This window comes from Octopus bimaculoides, chromosome 28 (genome assembly GCF_046866305.1).
Source record: "Octopus bimaculoides isolate indiv1 chromosome 28, ASM4686630v1, whole genome shotgun sequence".
In the NCBI taxonomy this organism is placed as follows: Eukaryota; Metazoa; Mollusca; class Cephalopoda; order Octopoda; family Octopodidae; genus Octopus; species Octopus bimaculoides.
The window spans coordinates 24,257,197-24,276,227 of NC_142955.1; the positions used below are offsets into that span (position 1 = coordinate 24,257,197).

Below are 19,031 nucleotides of genomic sequence, written 5' to 3' on the forward strand. Positions count from 1 at the left end.
GATAGTGATGATGATGATCTCAATCTTTGACCCAAAATTGCCTTACAAGTGTTAATATATAACTCTAGTAAGTATATAATCTAGTGTAATCCGGTATATTAGATTTTAATATTTTGTTTAACATAGAATATATTGATATATAATACAAAAGTAATGTATAAAATAGTATTGTGATATTGTATTACCATGTTTTCTTTTTTCAAAAATAAAGTGGGAGGGGAAGTACTTTGCAATTTAATATTGAAGTTACAAGCTCCACTAATTCTTTAATTTTAATTGTAATTTTAGTGTAAAAAAAAAGCAGTTTATCGTAAGCCAATTAAAATCAGTATTATATATGTATGTATGTATGTATATAGCTGTTTGTGTGTGTGCTTGTGGACACATTCTTCGTGTGTTTACTTAAGTATGAGTCGCACTTTTTCCACGTGAGTTGAGGCACAAGTGTAACTCATTCACGAATACTTTGTGTGTGTATGTGTGTGTGTGTGTGTGAGATAGATTCTCCTGTTTGTTTTTGATGTATGGAGATCCGACACCCCATATATTCTTTGTCAGTCTTAATGCTTATGTTGAACATATTACGTATATTAAGATCCACACCAAGTTATCAGTCTTGCAATTCCTAAGCAAAATATATATATATATATATATATATATATATATATATACTAGCAGTTAAGCCCGGTTTCACCCGGTCGGTTTGGATGATGTGGCTGTAAAACCTGCTCTGTGTAAGCATTCAACTTGTTTGGGTATGCTTACGTTAAAAAACAGTTTTAGAATGACTCTTTTCTGTCAAAACGCTAAAAATAACTGACCAGCAAAAAAAGTAAAAGAGTAAAAGAGAGTGCACACACATATACACACATACACACACACACATGCACACACAGACACAGTTTCTCTGGCATATATATTTTCGAACATGCACACACACACACACACACATGCACACGCACACACACTCACACATGCATTCACACACACACACACGCATGCACACACAAACACATACACACACATACGGCGAGATAGCAGAAACGTTAGCACGCCAGGCAAGATGCTTTGCGGTATTTCGTCTGCCGCTACGTTCTGAGTTCAAATTCCGCCGAGGTCGACTTTGCCTTTCATCCTTTCGGGGTCGATTAAATAAGTACCAGTTACACACTGGGGTCGGTATAATCGACTTAATCCATTTGTCTATCCTTGTTTGTCCCCTCTGTGTGTAGCCCCTTGTGGGTAGTAAAGAAATAACACACATTTATTTTAATTATGAAACCCTTTATTGCTTCCCCAAATTAATTTCTGTTTTTTTTTCTGGTTTCCTTTGCAGGACCGCTTTCTACACCCTCGGCTTGCTGGCCTCCACCCGACAGGGGGCCAACATTCTAGCACAGTATGGCTGGGAGTCCACGTGGCGGAACCGTTCCGATAAATGGCCGATTGTGGAGCACCACGAGCCAGTGATCGAAGACGATGATGATGACGGCGGAGGCGGTGGCAGTGGTGGCAGAAGCAGCAGGGTGGGGACGGGTCTCTCTCCCGAAACTCCCAGTGATCATCAGAACATTAGTCTCTCGAGTGGGGGGACCCGGTCAGACAGTGAAGAGCTTTCGTCGTCGATGGCGACGAACAATCTCCACCTCGGGCTCAGCGGGATGCAGAGCAGTTTCGAGCGGTACGGCTCATCCGAGGAACGGGAAGACCAACAGCAGCAGCAACATAAGGAGTCTGCCTCAGGGGCAGTGGCAGGTGGTCGCAGCAGCTATTCGAGGGGCGGCTTTAAGGTATCTGGTGGACTCCGCGGCATCGGAATCAGAAGTGGCAGCATGGAAGAAAGGGGAAAAGGAGGAGGGGTTAGTAGTAGTGGAAGTGGCACGAAGGACGATTCGGACATCACGCTCCATCGAGTCGGCAACATCAGCCGCAGTTCGACGCTACCCGCCTCGGTCGAGCGGGTTCGATCGGTCCCAAGTGGGCGCAGGGCGTTTCTCTACGAAGAGCAAGTCGATGCATGGCTTTGTGAGGGAACGCGGGTATCTGTCTCCCATGAACCCGCCACCTGGCACGGCGGCGCCGGCTGTCGACCGGGACCGCGACAGGTCGCCGACAAAGTCCCTCCACATCATGCTGTTCTCTTCGTCGCAGTCGGAGAGGTCATCGATCGACAAGGTCGAGGAAGAGAACTCCGACTCGCTGTCCGAATGTCAGGAGACCGACCCAGCGGGCGACGAAGAGGAAGAGGAGGAGGAGGAGGAGCAGCAGCTGGTTGCCGGTCGGAACGACAACGACGACAACAACAACAACAATAACAACAACAACAACCACAACAACAACAACAACCATAATGACCACAACAACAACAACGGCGATGGAAGCGGCAGTAGTGGTGGCGGCGGAGGGGGGAGCATTGGCGGGGGTGGCTGGGGAGGTTGCCGTCCGTTTGAGATTGGTGTCTACCGGACGCGCGTGGGCAGCCTCCGCGAGCCACCCCAGAGTACAAGCGACAGTTCGAGGACCAGCAAGAGCCGAGCGGACAGTTTCAACACGGACTCGACGACGAGCGGCGTGAGCTCGTGTGGGGATGATTCAGCAGGCCTCGCTCCCCCGCCGCAACCGTTGACGGCCGGTGGCAGCGGCAGTGGCACCTGCTCCTCCGACCCCATGTGCCGCAGCGGCGGCAGCCCGACGGCGTCAAGCGTCGCCCTCCTCGCCACCACGGACAGCAGCGACTCCTCTTCAGCTGCAGGCCACCACCACCACCACCACCACCACCACCACCACCTCCAGCACCAGTCGGCGCTGCCGGACACCGGCGGCAAGGACTACGTGCATCCGTCATCGCAACAGCGCAAGCTGGTCAACCTGTCTCGTGTGCCCAGCATGCGCCGTCACTGCGGCAGCCCGCCTTACGGCATCAAGCCGTGCGTGCAGCTGCAAGGCCTTGAACACGTCGACAACCCAGTCTCCTACACAAGCACCCGAGACGCAGCTGGCCTCGCCACACTGCGGCTCATCCGACGCCAGCGGACGTCCAGCTCGGACGTCGACTCTGATTATGGCCTCAACAACCTATATGGAGAGGACGATGCTTTTAGCCGCACCTGCAGTATTGGATCGCAGAAGAGCGCAGAGGCCATGAGTTTCCACGAATCGTAAGTACCTTGTTTCTTTCCCCCGCCTCACACCTTCAAAAATATCTTGCTTTCTGTGTGTGTGTGTGTGTGTGTGTGTGTTTGTGTGTATGTATGAGTGAGTGTACTTATATATATATATATGTGGATGTGTGTGTGATGCATACGTGTATGTGTGCGTCTATGTGTTTGCATATACTGTATGGACCAGTAAAAAAAAATACCTCAGGAATGAGAACCCAGGTTCTAAATTTCCCAAAGACACCTGATGAAGGCTGGAGGGTATATCAGCCAAAATGCTGTGTTAAAAACAAACAAGATGAGGACAAATATCCGTCAAATGTAAATAATGTAAATAATGTACATGTGTATGGATGTATGTGTGCTTGCATTCATACATGCATGCATGTTTACGTATGCATGAATGTTTGCATGCATGTGTATATTTATTAGCTATTGCGTGTGTGTGTGTATGTGCAATGCGTTTCTGCATGTATATAAGAATTGTGCATGTTTGCGTGTGTTGCATGTCAGTATGCATGTGTTATGCATTTATGTGCGTCTGTGTACATGTATGTGTGTATTTACATATGCGTCCTTGTGTGTGTGTGTGTGTGTGCACATGTGGTGTAGGATGTATATGTGGGTGTCTGTGAATACGTGTCTGCATCCATGTGTGTGTTGTATGTGTTACTGCACATGTATGTATTTATGCGTGGCTTCATGTGGCTTGGTGTGTGCATGTGCCGGGTTCATGCAAACATTTGCATGCGTATTTGTGTGTGTGTGTGCATGTGTTTACTTGTGAATGTCTGTATGCAAGCATGTGCGACTTTCTGTGCACATGCATGTTTGCATATGAATGTGTGTCTGCATGCCTGCATGTGTGTGTGTGTGTAAACATGTATGTTTACATATAAATGTGTGTGCGTGTGAACAGGCGCAGGAGTGGCTGTGTGGTAAGTAGCTTGCTTACCAACCACATGGTCCCGGGTTCAGTCCCACTGCGTGGCATCTTGGGCAAGTGTCTTCTACTATAGCCTTGGGCCGACCAAAGCCTTGTGAGTGGATTTGGTAGACGGAAACTGAAAGAAGCCCATCGTATATATATATATATATGTATCTTTCCTGAGCGTCCAATAACACTATCTATATCACGTCCTCACTTTGTTGCTTTTTTTGTTATTGTTTTTTGTGTGTTTTTGAACTATATATATATATATATATATATATATATATATGTATGTATGTGTGTTTGTGTGTCTGTGTTTGTCCCCCCAACATCGCTTGACAACCGATGCTGGTGTGTTTACGTCCCCGTAACTTAGCAGTTCGGCAAAAAGAGACCGATAGAATAAGTACTAGGCTTACAAAGAATAAGTCCTGGGGTCGATTTGCTCGACTAAAGGCGGTGCTCCAGCCTGGCCACAGTCAAAAGACTGAAAGAAGTAAACGAGTAAAAGAGTATGTGTTTGCTTGTGTATGTGTTTATGCAAAGGTGTGTGTGTCTGGTGCAGTGTGTGTATGCACCTGTGTGCATGTGTCTGCTTCATTTCCCTTTTGTTGTTATTTGAAATTTCTTAAAAATTCGTTTTATAGTTGTTCTTGTTATTGTTGTTGCATTTATTGTTGCTTTTGTTGTCATCCTCTGTTTTCTTGGCAAAGTTTCAGGTGACTTTCAGCTTCCTTTGAGCTTTACTGCCCCAGAATGTCAGACAAAATGCCTTGTGTTATTACATCCTTCCTGAGTCATATAGGTTCATAAGGCTGGCTTCCCGGTCCATTGCAGAATTACTGATTTTCGCTGGCCGAGTGGACTGGGCCAACATGGAATGAAGTGTTTTGCTCAAGACTACAATGGGCTGCCCGGTCCAGGAATTGAAACCACAGTCTTGTGATTTGAGTCCAACTTCCTAACCACTAAGCCACACAAAATGCTCAGCAGCATTTCTTCTGGTGTTATTATGTTGCCAAGGTGGACTTTGCCTTTCATCCTGTTTGGCATCCCTAAAATAAATACCAGTAGAGCCATGAGCATGATGTAATCAACTAGTACCCCCCCACCACCACCACCACCACCCGAAAATTTCGGGCCTTGTGTCCATAGCAGAAGGGATTTATTATTATTATTATTAAGATGGTGAGCTGGTAGAATCATTAGCTCCCAGGCAAAAATGCTAAGTGGCGTTTTATCCATCTTTACGTTGTGAGTTCAAATTCCGCCGAGGTCAACTTTGCCTTTCATCCTTTCAGGGTTGATTAAATAAGTACCAGTTGCGCACTGGGGGTTGATGTAATTGACTTAATCGCTTCCCCCTAGATTCGAGGCCTTGTGCTTCCAGTACATAGAATTATTATTATTATTATTATTATTATTATTATTATTATCATTATTATTATTATTATTATTATTATTATTGTTTGTGTCTCAAACCGAAACTGACACACTGGTAGCCACAAGTGCATACGCTTGCATGCATGCATTACCACATACTTTCTCAATCTGTTGCGATGCCTGTTGCGCCCCCCCCCCCACCCAACCCCTCTCTCCTTCAACAACAGCAACGCCCCCCCCCTCCTCTGCCCACATTGAGTTACATGGTACCTATGCTTCCGTCATACTGCATTAGTTGCTTGCTGCATGCTGGTAATTGCATGTCTCTGACTTATCACACACGCATGCACGTGCACGTGCATGCGCAACCATGCATGCACATGCATCTCTGGGAATAAAACAAAATATTGAGAAGAAATTTAATATGATCAGCTCTTTGTCATTTGAATTAGTCTTATTTTGGTCGAAATGCCACACCTGTTTTATGTTCAAACTAGCCAGATCCGGCCTCTCACACCTACCATACAATGTCCTTCTGAATATAAGCAATCACATCATTGAAGTCTCAATGCTGTGCGATAATGCATGATCAATTAAAAACAGTATAAATTAATAAGGATTAAATTTAACAGAGGAATCTGAATGCTAAAGGATTAACCAGTAAGGAAACATCATCATCATCATCATCATCATCGTTTAACGTCTGTTTTCCATGCTGGCATGGGTTGGACGGTTTGACTGGAGTCTGGGAAGCCAGCAGGCTGCACCAGGCCCCAATCTGATCTGGCAGTGTTTCTACAGCTGGATGCCTTTCCTAGCGCCAACCACTCCGAGAGTGTAGTGGGTGCTTTTTACATGCAACCGGCACGGCACGGGGGCCAGAGGAGCTGGCATCGACTACGATTGGATGGTGCTTTTTTCGTGCCACCGGCACAGAAGCCGGTCAGAGCGGCATGGGCAGACGACTGAGACAAGTGAAAGAATAAAAGAATATGGGTGTGTGTGTGTGTATTTTTGCATGTATGTATGTATATATGTGTATGTATGTGCGTGTTTGTGTATGTATGTGTGTGTGTTTGTTTATGTATGTGTGTGTGTGTGTGTGTTAATCCTTTAGTGTTCAGATTATTCTGTTAAATATAATCCTTATTAATTCACATAGTTTTGAATCAATCCTGCATTATCTTACAGCTTTGAGATTTCAATGGCGTGCGATTGTTTTCGGTCGACATTGTTGGATTGGGGTGAGAGGCTGGATCTGGCCAGTTTCACCATAAAGCAGGTTAAATATTTTGGCTGGATATGCCCGGTTTGAATGCTAAACGGTTAAGACAGGGTGGTCATGACTGGGATGCCTTTGTGATCTTGTTTGCTCGGCCATGACTGAATTAGGAAGGAGCACAAAGAAAAGGAACAAAGACATCCGTTTCCTTTTTCTATCCCCCTCTTTCTCTCTCTCTCTCTCTCTCTCTCTCTCTCTTTCTCTTTCTCTCTCTCTCTCTCAAAAAGCAAGCATGCCATACCTCTCTCTGCTCCGCCCGCTACCCCCACCCTTGCAACTATATATATGTAGATATGTGCGTGTATATATGTGTGGTGCCTGTGGCCCCTCGTTCTGTTTGCAGGAAGAAAGGTTCAAAGACATCGAAACGGCCGACCCTGAAACGTGTCCAGTCCGTTAAACTGGACAGCCTCAAAGATTGGCAACAGCAGGAGGAGGACGAGAGGTGATTTCACTGTTCTATCTGCCCTCCATACTGCCACCCATCCACTGCCTCCATTCTCGCCCACCCCACTCGCCCACGCCCCCCACCCACTTATCTACTTACTTACCTCCTCACCCCCACACCCCCTGACGCTACTGTCCATCATTTCGTTTCTATGACAACCGAGTAGGGGGTCACTAAGACTAACTCATCGGCCACCCGATTCCCATCTGATTCCCGATTCATTGCTGAACCAACTCCTTCATTTGAACCATTATCATCATCATCATCATCATCATCATCTTTGTCGTCTTCATCACTGCTTTAACATCCATTTTTTCCATGCCAGCATGTGTTAGATGAGACATATAAAGACATAGAGGCAGTTTTTTTTTCTTTTTCTATGGTTAGATGCTCTTCTTGTTGCTCAACCTTGATCTGTTTCCAAATAGGGTGCTATTTTCCTTGGCCCCTTGGTATTTTCAATGAGGAACCATTCAGCACATCTCTGCAGCAGATGGCAAGAAAGGCACCGTCTCTATGGGAATATTGCTTATGCTTTGGTTGGCCTGGTGTAATAATACCCATAGTGTCAGTTGATCATGCTTAGGAATCTAGCCAGAAAGTCTATGACAGTTGCTTCTGGTAAGATCTTATGGAAGAGGTGCCTGAGGACCCTATCCTCACAAATTCTCCTAGGAACAGTGGGCAGAGAGAATGGCTGGCTGATCAGAAGATAGGGTCACTTCTTTAGAATCATTTGAAGTTGACAATGCACTCTTGGCCCAAATTGAAAAATACCATGACACTAATGAACAAATTCTCAGAATAGGCTGAATGTTTTGTGCAAAGGACTCCTATTCAATATCTGTATGATGTATCTCATAACATATAATGTCTCCTACTGTAGCCTTGGGCTGATCCTTGTGAGTAGATTTGGTAGATGGAAACTGGAAGAAGCTCATCATATATATGTGTGTGTGTCTGTGTTTCTTCCCCACCACCATTATTATTATTATTATTATTATTGTTGTTGTTATTATTATTATTATTGTTTTCATTATTATTATTATTATTATTATTATTATCTAAGGTGGTGAGCTGGCAGAATCGTTAGCACGTCGGGCAAAGTGTTTAGCGGTGTTTCATCTGTCTATACATTCTGAGTTCAAATGCCACCGAGGTCGACTTTGTCCTCCGTACTTTCGGGCTTGATAAAATAAGTACCAGCTGAATACTGGGATCAATGTAATTGACTTACCCCTACCCCAAAATGTCCGGCCTTGTGCCTATGATGGAAAGTATCATTGTTATTATGCCTGTGTTTAGGGGAGCTGTGCTTGCAGATTCGTTAGCATGATGGGAGAAATAATTAACGGCATTTCATCCGTTACACACTCTGAGTTTAAATTCCGCTGAGGGTGACTTTGCCTTTCAACCGATCGGAGTCGATAAAATAAGTACCAGTTGTTTACTGGGGCCGATGTAATCGACTCTCCCCTTCCACCAAGTTTCAGGCCTTGTGCCTATAGTAGAAAGGATTACTGGATTTATCTGATTAGATTAATGTACAAATTATGATAATAATTATGCGAGCTTGGCAGAATCGTTAGCACGCCGGACGAAATGCTTAGCGGCATTTCGTCCGTCTTCACGTCCTGAGTTCAAATTCTGCCGAGGTCGACTTTGTCTCTCGTCCTTTTGGAAGTCGATGAAATAGCATTGAGCCACCGAACGGGTGTTGCGGTGAGCGGAGGAAAGACACCAACTCCTGGACGTTGTGAAAAAAATTCAGAAGCTCATCCATTGTGGTCGTATTCGAAGCATCATCATCATCATCATCATCATCATCATCATAATCACCATTACTATCATCACCATCATCATCAGCATCATCATCATCATCATCATAATCATCATCGTCATCATCATCAGCATCATTGCCATCATCATCATAATCACCATAACCATCATCATCATCATCATCATCATCAGCATCATCATCACCATCATCATCGTCATCATCATCATCATAATCACCATAACCATCATCATCATCTTCATCATCATTATAATCACCATCATCATCATAATCGTCGTCGTCTGTTGTCCATGCTAGCATGGATTGGAAAGTGTGACCAGAGTCGGCAAACTGGGGGGAGGCGGGGGGAGCTACACCAGACTCCAGTTTGAGTTGGCATGGTTTCTACAGCAGGATCTCGTTGCTAATGCCAACCGCTTTACAGGGTGTGCTGGATGCGTTTACGCGGCACTACACGGGCGTTTAAATGTCGCACCACACGACCGTTTTTACATGGGTGCTTTCATGTGGCACTGCATGGCCACTTTCATGTGGCACAGCACAGGGTGCTTTTACACGATGCCACATGGGAAAGTGTTATCATGGAAGGAAGAATAGATAGTAGAAAATGAAGAGGCAGGCAAAGAATGCTGCTACCATCCACTCATACCATTATGACCATCTGCATACCATTACCACCATCCCTCCATCCATACCACTGTCTATCTACTTATATCACTTCCACCATCCATATATGTCACTACTACCATTTATGTATACCATGATCAGCATCTATATCGCCACTACCAGCTACCCATACCACGATGAACATCTCATACCATTATCACCATCCACCCACCCATACTGCTACCAATGTCTGTCTACCTATAACGTTGCCACCATCCATCTATACCACCATCACCACCACCATTCATCTATACCATCAACACCACCACCATTCACCCATACCATGATGACCATCTGCTCATACTACTACCACCATCCGTCCATTCACACCACTACCGTTGTCTGTCTATCCATACCACTGCCTCCATCCATCTATGCCACAACCACCATCTATCCATACCACTATCACTTTCTGCACCATCACCACCACCACCATCCACCCATACCACTATGACCATCTGCATACCATTACCACCATCCATCCATCCATCCATCTATCCATACCACTGTCATCATCCATCTTTGTATACCACCATTACAATCCACCCATACCATTATGACCATCTGATACCACTACCACCATCCATCCATACCACTACCACTCATGCCATTGCTACCATCCATCTTTGCTATCACCACCACCACCATTACCATCTACCCATACCATGATAGCTATCTGCTCATACCACTACTACCATCCATCCATCCACACCACTAACACTGTCTGTCTATCCATACCATCACCACTGTCTATGCCATACCACAATCTATCTATACCACTATCATCATCTACGCCGCCACCACCACCAATACCACCACCACCATGACGACCAGCTGTTCATACCCCTACCACCATACAGCTACACCATTTCTACCACTCTTCTGTCCCTCCATCTACTCATACCACTGCCACCATCTGACCATACCATTTACCACTGCCACTATCCAACTGTCCATTCATCCATCCACCCTACTCACTCATCCACCCAGCCAGTCCTTACTTCCACCTCCACCTACACGGAATCCCTAACCCTACAGACAATACCATTCTACCACTATACCATGCTGCTCCATACCATACCATACTATACCACTCACTTTTAATCTATCAGTGCTTCTACCTCTCCTAACTTGCCTGCTTCAATCTAATGAATTTCTGTTTTTCCCTCTGCTTTATCCTGTCTATAATTTGCTGTATTGAGTTGTTTCAGTTTTTTTGTCTCTGGCTTTCATTCTTATTTGCTTTTGACTTCATTTTTTGCCATTCCTGTTTTCTCTCACTAATTCAGCCCCCCCCCCCCGGCTGTTATTTCTGTTTTTCATTTGCTTTATCCTGTTTATTTCTCGCTCTATTGTTTCAGTTTTTTTGTCTCTGGCTTTCATCCTTATTTGCTTTCGATTTCGTTTTTTGACATTCCTGTTTTCTCTTACTAATTCAGTTTTTTCCCCCTGTTATTTCTGTTTTTCATTTGCTTTATCCTGTTTATTTCTCGCTATATTTACTTATTTCAGTTTCTTTTTGCCTCTGGCTTTTATTCCTATTTGCTTTTGTTATTTCTGCTTTTATTTATTTATTGCATGTTTGTTTATATTTTCTGTTTTTTTTTAATGATTTTTATTATATCTGTTTCTTGTCTTGTTATGCATGTTTTGCTGTTTTCATTACAGCAGCTTTATCACATTCAATTTTTTCGAATTTCGTTGCTTAATTTTGTTGCATTGGTTGTGTTTATTTCTGTTTTTAATACAAGTATTCTGTCACTATATCTATTTTTGTTGCTGTATTTGTTTTTATTTTTGTATGTTTTGTCTATCTTGTGTTTTTCTTATTTATGTTTGTGTTATTGCATGCAATATACTATTTCTGTTTCCACAATTCTCAGCATTTCTGTTTTTTCTTCTTCCTGTGCTCACCATTTCTGTTTTCCCCCCTTCTTCCTACCTTCAGCATTTCTGTTTTTCACAAACTTTATTTCTGTTATTTTTTAACATAGTTTTCTTTTGCTTTTTCTTTATCTATTTTTCTTTATTTCTGTTTTATATGCACACATTTTCTCTTTCGCTCTTCTTTTTCTTTTTGCTTATCCCTCATAGTGGAGGTGCAATGGCCCAGTGGTTAGGGCAGCGGACTCGCGGTCGTAGGATCGCGGTGTCGATTCCCAGACCGGGCGTTGTGAGTGTTTATTGAGCGAAAACACCTAAAGCTCCATGAGGCTCCAGCAGGGGATGGTGGCGACCCCTGCTGTACTCTTTCACCACAACTTTCTCTCACTCTTACTTCCTGTTTCTGTTGTGCCTGTAATTCAAAGGGGTCAGCCTTGTCACACTATGTCACGCTGAATATCCCCGAGAACTACGTTAAGGGTACACGTGTCTGTGGAGTGCTCAGCCACTTGCATGTTAATTTCACGAGCAGGCTGTTCCGTTGATCGGATCAACTGGAACCCTTGACGTCGTAAGCGAAGGGAGTGCCAACAACAACAACAACAACCCCTCATAATTGCCTCTCTCCGCTTTCTTCTTTTACAACATATTTAACCCCACCACCATGTTTGCAAGATAAATTACTGCAGTAGTAATGATAATAATAATAATAATAATAATAATAATAATAATGTTCCTCATTCTTTGCTTTCTGTCCTTAATATTCAACTTGGGATGGGACTTCAATTTCTGTTGTTTTTTTAAATATTTTTGTTTATATATTGCTTCCTTTTCTTGTTTCTTTTTTTCTTTGATATTTTAAAAAATTTTTATTGTTTTCTCTTTATTATTTTTATTCCATTTTTTTTTCTTGAATTTAAAAGAAAAAAAACTGAATTACCCTTCTCCTTGTAGTTTTAATCATTTTCTCAAGTTTTTCTCTTGTTTTTAGCTTGTCTTATTAAGTTACATTTCTGGTTTCATTGTGATTCCTTGACGGTGAACAGGTGTGGTCGCCATTCACCAGATGCGTATTTCCCCGGCTAGTTTCTTTAACAGAGCTGCAGTCCTAGGTAAAACAGAGACCGAGAGAAGGTATTTGGAAAGTGGAATCTCTTCAAGTGCCCTCAGCCGATTGGACAGTGCGATAGGTGAAACTTTCACATTAGTTTTTATAGAGGATTTGTGGAGGAAAAGTGCGGTAGGCGCAGGAGTGGCTGTGTGGTAAGTAGCTTGCTTACCAACCACATGGTCCTGGGTTCAGTCCCACTGTGTGGCACCTTGGGCAAGTGTCTTCTACTATAGCCTCGGGCCGACCAAAGCCTTGTGAGTGGATTTGGTAGACGCAAACTGAACAGGAACACTGGAACTGATGTATTGCTGCGCAAGGGGGCCATTTCAAAGGTGATGATGGTAAAACTTAGGTAGATAAGGTGTTTTCTAGTCAACTTTTGATACCACCTCGTATATACAATTTTTTAATTAATAAAGATAATAAGCTTGCTCGTCAGGTTAAAAGAATTCCATGTTTATAATTATATCTCAGTATAACATTTCTAAATGCATTTATTCATTTTCTTGTAATCTTTCATGTGCCCGCTTCGCCGACATGACCACCACCTCTGACTACAGAATACTGCGTAACATGAGTTCGTCCTCACTGCAAGACTTTGAGATTCAACATTCCAGTCCTTATAGCACCATGTCGAAAAGTGCTCAGACAATACCGAGGCTTGGTTCCGTTCACGCAGAATTTGTTGGTCTGTGTTTGCCCGTCGACATAAACATGTTATTTGAGGTAAGTTGGTTTGGAAAAACCCACCCCCACCCCTTCTCTCCTCCCATAATCCAACCTTTGCCCCACCCCTCTCCCCGTGTTATTGTTCTTGTTGTTGGTGGTGGTGGTGGTATTGTTGTTTAGCCTTTTATGTTATCAAGCTTGATCAAGCACTTATCTATGATTGAAGAGGTGTTCCTGCCATGACCATCCTGTCTTTTAATCAGGTATTAGTGTACCAAGGAGTACATTGTCCAGTAGTACAGTCCTTGTTGTTATTTAGCCCCAGGTCAGCCTTGATCTAACCAAAGCTGTTCCATATTTGACCATTCCATCTGTTATTTGTATGATCCCTTTAGCCCTTTCGTTATCATATTTCTGTTGAAATGCACTGGTTTTGTTTCAATTAATTTTTTTTTTTTTAAAAGAATTTAGTAAAATAACTTTGTCTTTATTGTTGTATTTTGAGACGGTCATTTTTTCCTTTTTTTTTTTTTTGCCAAGTAAACACACACAATATATTCATTCTTCATGTGTTTATTTCTTTTCTTATTAAATGTCTGTTGTCTGGAGATCTTTTGTCACACACACACCTGTGACTTCCTCTGTGAAAGATTGCCAGACAATGGACAAAAGATTTCCAGAAAATAAAAGCAAGATTTCCAGAAAATAGAAGAAAGATTTCCAGACAATGGATTAAAGATTTCCAGAAAATAGTAGGAAGATTTCCAGAAAATAGAAGAAAGATTTCCAGAAAATAGGAGAAAGATTTCCATTCCAGACAATGGACAAAAGATTTCCAGACAATGGATTAAAGATTTCCAGAAAATAGGAAGATTTCCAGAAAATAGAAGCAAGATTCCCAGACAATGGATAAAAGATTTCCAGACAATGGACAAAAGATTTCCTGACAATGGACAAAAGATTTCCTGACAATGGACAAAAGATTTCCCGACAATGGACAAAAGATTTCCCGACAATGGACAAAAGATTTCCCGACAATGGACAAAAGATTTCCCGACAATGGACAAAAGATTTCCCGACAATGGACAAAAGATTTCCCGACAATGGACAAAAGATTTCCCGACAATGGACATATATGAACAGTAATAAATGAATGAAGACTGAGTATATAGTGTGTGTGTTTATTTGGCAAGGAATAAAAATAAAAAAAAGAAATACGACCATCCTGAAATGGAACAATATCTGTTGCAAGACATAACTTCACATCAGGAATTTTGCAAAACAAATCCCTAAACTTTGCCTTTATTAAGCCGGCGTTTGAAGTGTAAGTCATCATGGAATATTGATGGAAGTTTTAAATTTGAATCACTTTAATCCCTACATTGAATTATCCCACATGCCCCAACCTCAAACTGACCCCTATCTTTGTTGTTTTTTCCACAGGTCGTTGAAGGTGAAGACCGTCGAAGTAACTCCATGTCATCCACCCATTCACCACCCACCGATAGGAAATCCACAACAAAACACTCAGGTAGGTTCCATCAAGGTTACAGGTTCAATTCTCAGGTATGGGTGCTACTGACATTTTTTTTTGGGGGGTGGGGGTGGGGGTTAAAAATAATTTTATTTTATTTTATTATATTTTGTAAATGTTAAATGTGACAGACATGACTGTGTGGTAAGAAGTTTGCTACCCAACCACGTGGTTCTAGGTTCAGTCCTACTGTGTGGCTCCTTGGACAGGTGTCTTCTATAGCCCCGGGCCTACCAAAGCCTTGTGAGTGATTATGGAAGATGGAAACTGAAAGAAGCCCATTGTGTGTGTGTGTGTGTATATATATCATCGTCGTTGTCATCTTTGTTTAATGTCCTCCTTCCATGCTGGCATGAGTTGAACAGGTGCCTGTGGCATGAACCTCTGTCTGTTTCGGCTTGTTTGTTTATGGCTGGATGCCCTTCCTAACACCAACCACCCCATTGACTGGGTTATATGTGTGTGTGTGTGTATGTATATATATAATCATCATCATCAGATTGAGCCTGGTGCAGCCTTCTGGCTCACCAGTCTTCAGTCAAACTGTCTAACCCATGCCAGCATGGAAAGCGGATGTTAAACGATGATGATGATGATATATATATAAAAACACACACACACACACACACACACACACACACACACACACACACATATATATATATATATATACAGACATATTCTTTTATTCTTTTACTTGTTTCAGTCATTTGACTGTGGCCATGCTGGAGCACTGCCTTTTAGTCGAGCAAATAAACCCCAGGACTTATTCTTTGTAAGCCTAGTACTTATTCTATCGGTCTCTTTTTGCCAAACTGCTAAGCTACGGGGACGTAAACACACCAGCATCAGCTGTCAAGCGATGTTGGGGGGACAAACACAGACACACAAACACACACACACATATATATATATATATATACATATATATACAAGCATGATTAAAAGATGGATTTTGAAATGACGATGATGATGACGACGATGGTGATGATATTGATGATGATGATGGTATTGATAATGATGACGACGATGGTTATGGTATTGATGATGATGATGATGACGACGACGATGATGTCGAGGATGGCAACAATGACGATATCATTGTTGATGACGATGATGATGATGAGGATGTTAATGATGATGACGATGTACATTATCTTAGGAAGATGAACTCTGTTGTTGCTGTTTGTTGTTGTGGTGGTGGTTGTTGTTGTGGTGGTGGTTGTTGTTGTGGTGGTGGTTGTTGTTGTGGTGGTGAATGACGTCGCAACTGATAATGTGGTAGTGTTGTGATGATTGTTATTGTAGTTTGTGTACATGTTGGGGTGGTAGTAGTCCAGTGTTGTTGCTGTTGGCCATGGTGTTCCTGCTGTAGTATCACTACTTGAGTAGCAGTAGAAGTAGTAAAGATGGTGGTGGTGGTGGCAGTGGGAGTGGTGGTACTAGTGGTGGTGGTGGTAGTAATAGTAGTAGTGGTGGTGGTAATAATGGTAGTAATAGTCATAATGGTGGTCGTTGTGGTGTTGGTGGTAGTAGTGGTAGTGGTTGTAGTTGTGGGAGTGGTGGTAGTAGTGGTGGTGGTCGTTGTGGTGGTGGTGATAGTAATAGTAGTAGTGGTGGTGGTAATAGTGGTTGTTGTGGTGGTAGTCGTTGTACACAGGTGGTATGTATTTCCTCTGCTGTCTAAGTATAGCGCTAATAGTTGTCACATGACACCATCTGGTTATATCATAAAGGTGGGCTTAGGAGGGGGTAGGATCGGCTGTGGGGGGGGGGCACTGTTTTTAGATGGTTGGGTGTGTGTGTGTATGTGTGGGTAAGAGTCTATGCATGTGCGATCATGTACGGGGGACACACATATATATATGCAGTATGTGTGCATGAGTGGGCACATGCCGCCACATAATATATCTACACACACACACACACACACACACACACGCACACACACACACACACACATATATATATATATACATATATACATATATACATATGCATATATGGGTACAGGACGTCACCAACAGTAAACAACATGAAATACGAAAATAAATGAGTTCAATATGCAAACAATGAGGGAAACAAATGGAAAACAGGACAAGTAACATAAAGAACGACCCTTCATCAGTTGTTGTCTATCTACTTATTTTGAGCAAGGTGCAGGAGTGGCTGTGTGGTAAGAAGCTTGCTTATCAACCACATGGTTCCATCCAGGTTCAGTCCCACTGCGTGGCGCCTCGGGCAAGTGTCTTCTACTATAGGCTCTGGGCCGACCAAAGCCTTGTGAGTGGATTTGGTAGACGGAAACTGAAAGAAGCCCGTCTCATATGTATATATATATATATATATATTGGAGCCTGGTGTAGCCATCTGGTTTCACCAGTCCTCAGTCAAATCGTCCAACCCATGCTAGCATGGAAAGCGGACGTTAAACGATGATGATGATATATATATATATTTGGGAGACAGAGACTGAAAGAAGCCCATCGTAAATATATGTGTGTGTGTGTTTATGTCCCCGTAACTTAGCAGTTCAGCAAAAGAGACTGATAGAGTAAGTACTAGGCTTACAAAGAATAAGTCCTGGGGTCAGTTTGTTCGACTATCTTATATAGAAAGATAGATAGATAGATATATGTATTTATACTTGGTAACATAGGTGTATATGCCTGTATTTAAATATACATGTTTGTTTGTGTGTGTATATATAAGTATAAGTTGTTCATTAAGTGTATATATATATGCTTAGGCATTCATGTTATGTGTATATATATATATATATATATATATGTATGCGTATGCTTACAATTATGTTGTTTTTATATGTGTGTATATATATATATATATATATATATATTTTAATTCTCTCTCTGTTTATTTTGTCGTGTTCGTTTCTGTTGAAGAGCATAGGCTCGAAATGTAAAAGACTTTCTCACCTTCCCAAGTGTCAAACTAATACACCTGCTTGTTGTTTATACACCTGTCTTTGTCTTTTGATTTTCTGTAAATTTCAGCTATATGTATCATCATCATCATTGTCATTGTTTTAATGTCCACTTTGGACAGAATTTGTTGGGGAAGATTTTTTCCACAGCTGGATGCCCTTCTGGTCACTAACCCTCACCTGTTTTGGAAAATATCCCAAGACCAGACATGTTTTCATATTATTCTTTAACGAGGGCAGCGAGCTTGCCGAAACTTAAGCACGCCAGGTGAAATGCTTAGCGGCATTTCATCTGCTGCTATGTTCTGAGTAGGTCGACTTTGCTTTCATCTTTTCTGGGTCGATTAAACAAGTACCAGTTACACACTGAGGTCAATGTAATTGTCTTAATCTCTTTGTCTGTCCTTGTTTGTCCCCTCTGTGTTTACCCCCCTGTGGGCGATAAAGAAATAATTATTTTTTAGCAAGAATAGTGTTGACAGTGGTTTTGAAGTTTCAACAACATTCTTCTTTAAAAACAATATATTTGTATTCTACAAAAGTGTAGAGTAATCCTTCAAATTAATGTAAAATCGTTTTTATTATAACTGAATATATATGGTAGGCTTTTGCCAGCTCGGCCCTATATGCTCATATATATCGCAGGCTTCTTTCAGTTTCCATCTACCAAAATTCACTCACAAGGCCGAGGACTAGGCTATTACTTTATTTATCAGTACTTGAAAGGATGAAATATGAAATGACCCTTGGCAAGATTTGAACTCGAAACTCAGAGGTCCAGAATATTGGTTTCAAATTTTGGCACAGGGTCAGGAATTTGGGATGGAGTAAGTTAGTTACATTGACTCCCCAGTGTTCAATTGGTACTTAATTTATTATTGGCCCCGTAAGGATAAAAGACAAAGTCAACCTCGGCAGAGTTTGAACTCAGAATATAAAGATTGGTGAAATGCTGCTAAGCATTTTGTCTGGGACTGTAACAATTCTGCCAGAATATTTGTTTGAAATTTTGCTACAAAGCCAACAATTTGGGATGGGGCCAGTTGATTACATTGGTCCCAGAACACAACTGGTACTTATTTTATTGGCCCCGAAAGGATGAAAGGCAAAGTCGACCTCGGTGGAATTTGAACCCAGAACGTAAAGATGTGCTAACAATTCTGCTAGCTCACTGCCTTAAGGTGAGCCAGAATAGCACAAATCATTTTATATGATGCTCTCCT

General features: G+C 42.3%; 1 protein-coding gene across 1 annotated transcript in view; it reads left to right on the forward strand.

The window, feature by feature from the left end:
• The window catches only part of LOC106881749 (rapamycin-insensitive companion of mTOR), a 75,495-nt gene that overhangs the window by 50,498 nt on the left and 5,966 nt on the right, over positions 1 to 19,031 (forward strand). Inside the window, 5 exon segments of the mRNA XM_089343990.1 lie at positions 1,337 to 1,943; positions 1,945 to 3,158; positions 7,098 to 7,199; positions 13,222 to 13,387; positions 14,774 to 14,861. Of these exon segments, the coding sequence (XP_089200116.1) occupies positions 1,337 to 1,943; positions 1,945 to 3,158; positions 7,098 to 7,199; positions 13,222 to 13,387; positions 14,774 to 14,861 (2,177 nt within the window).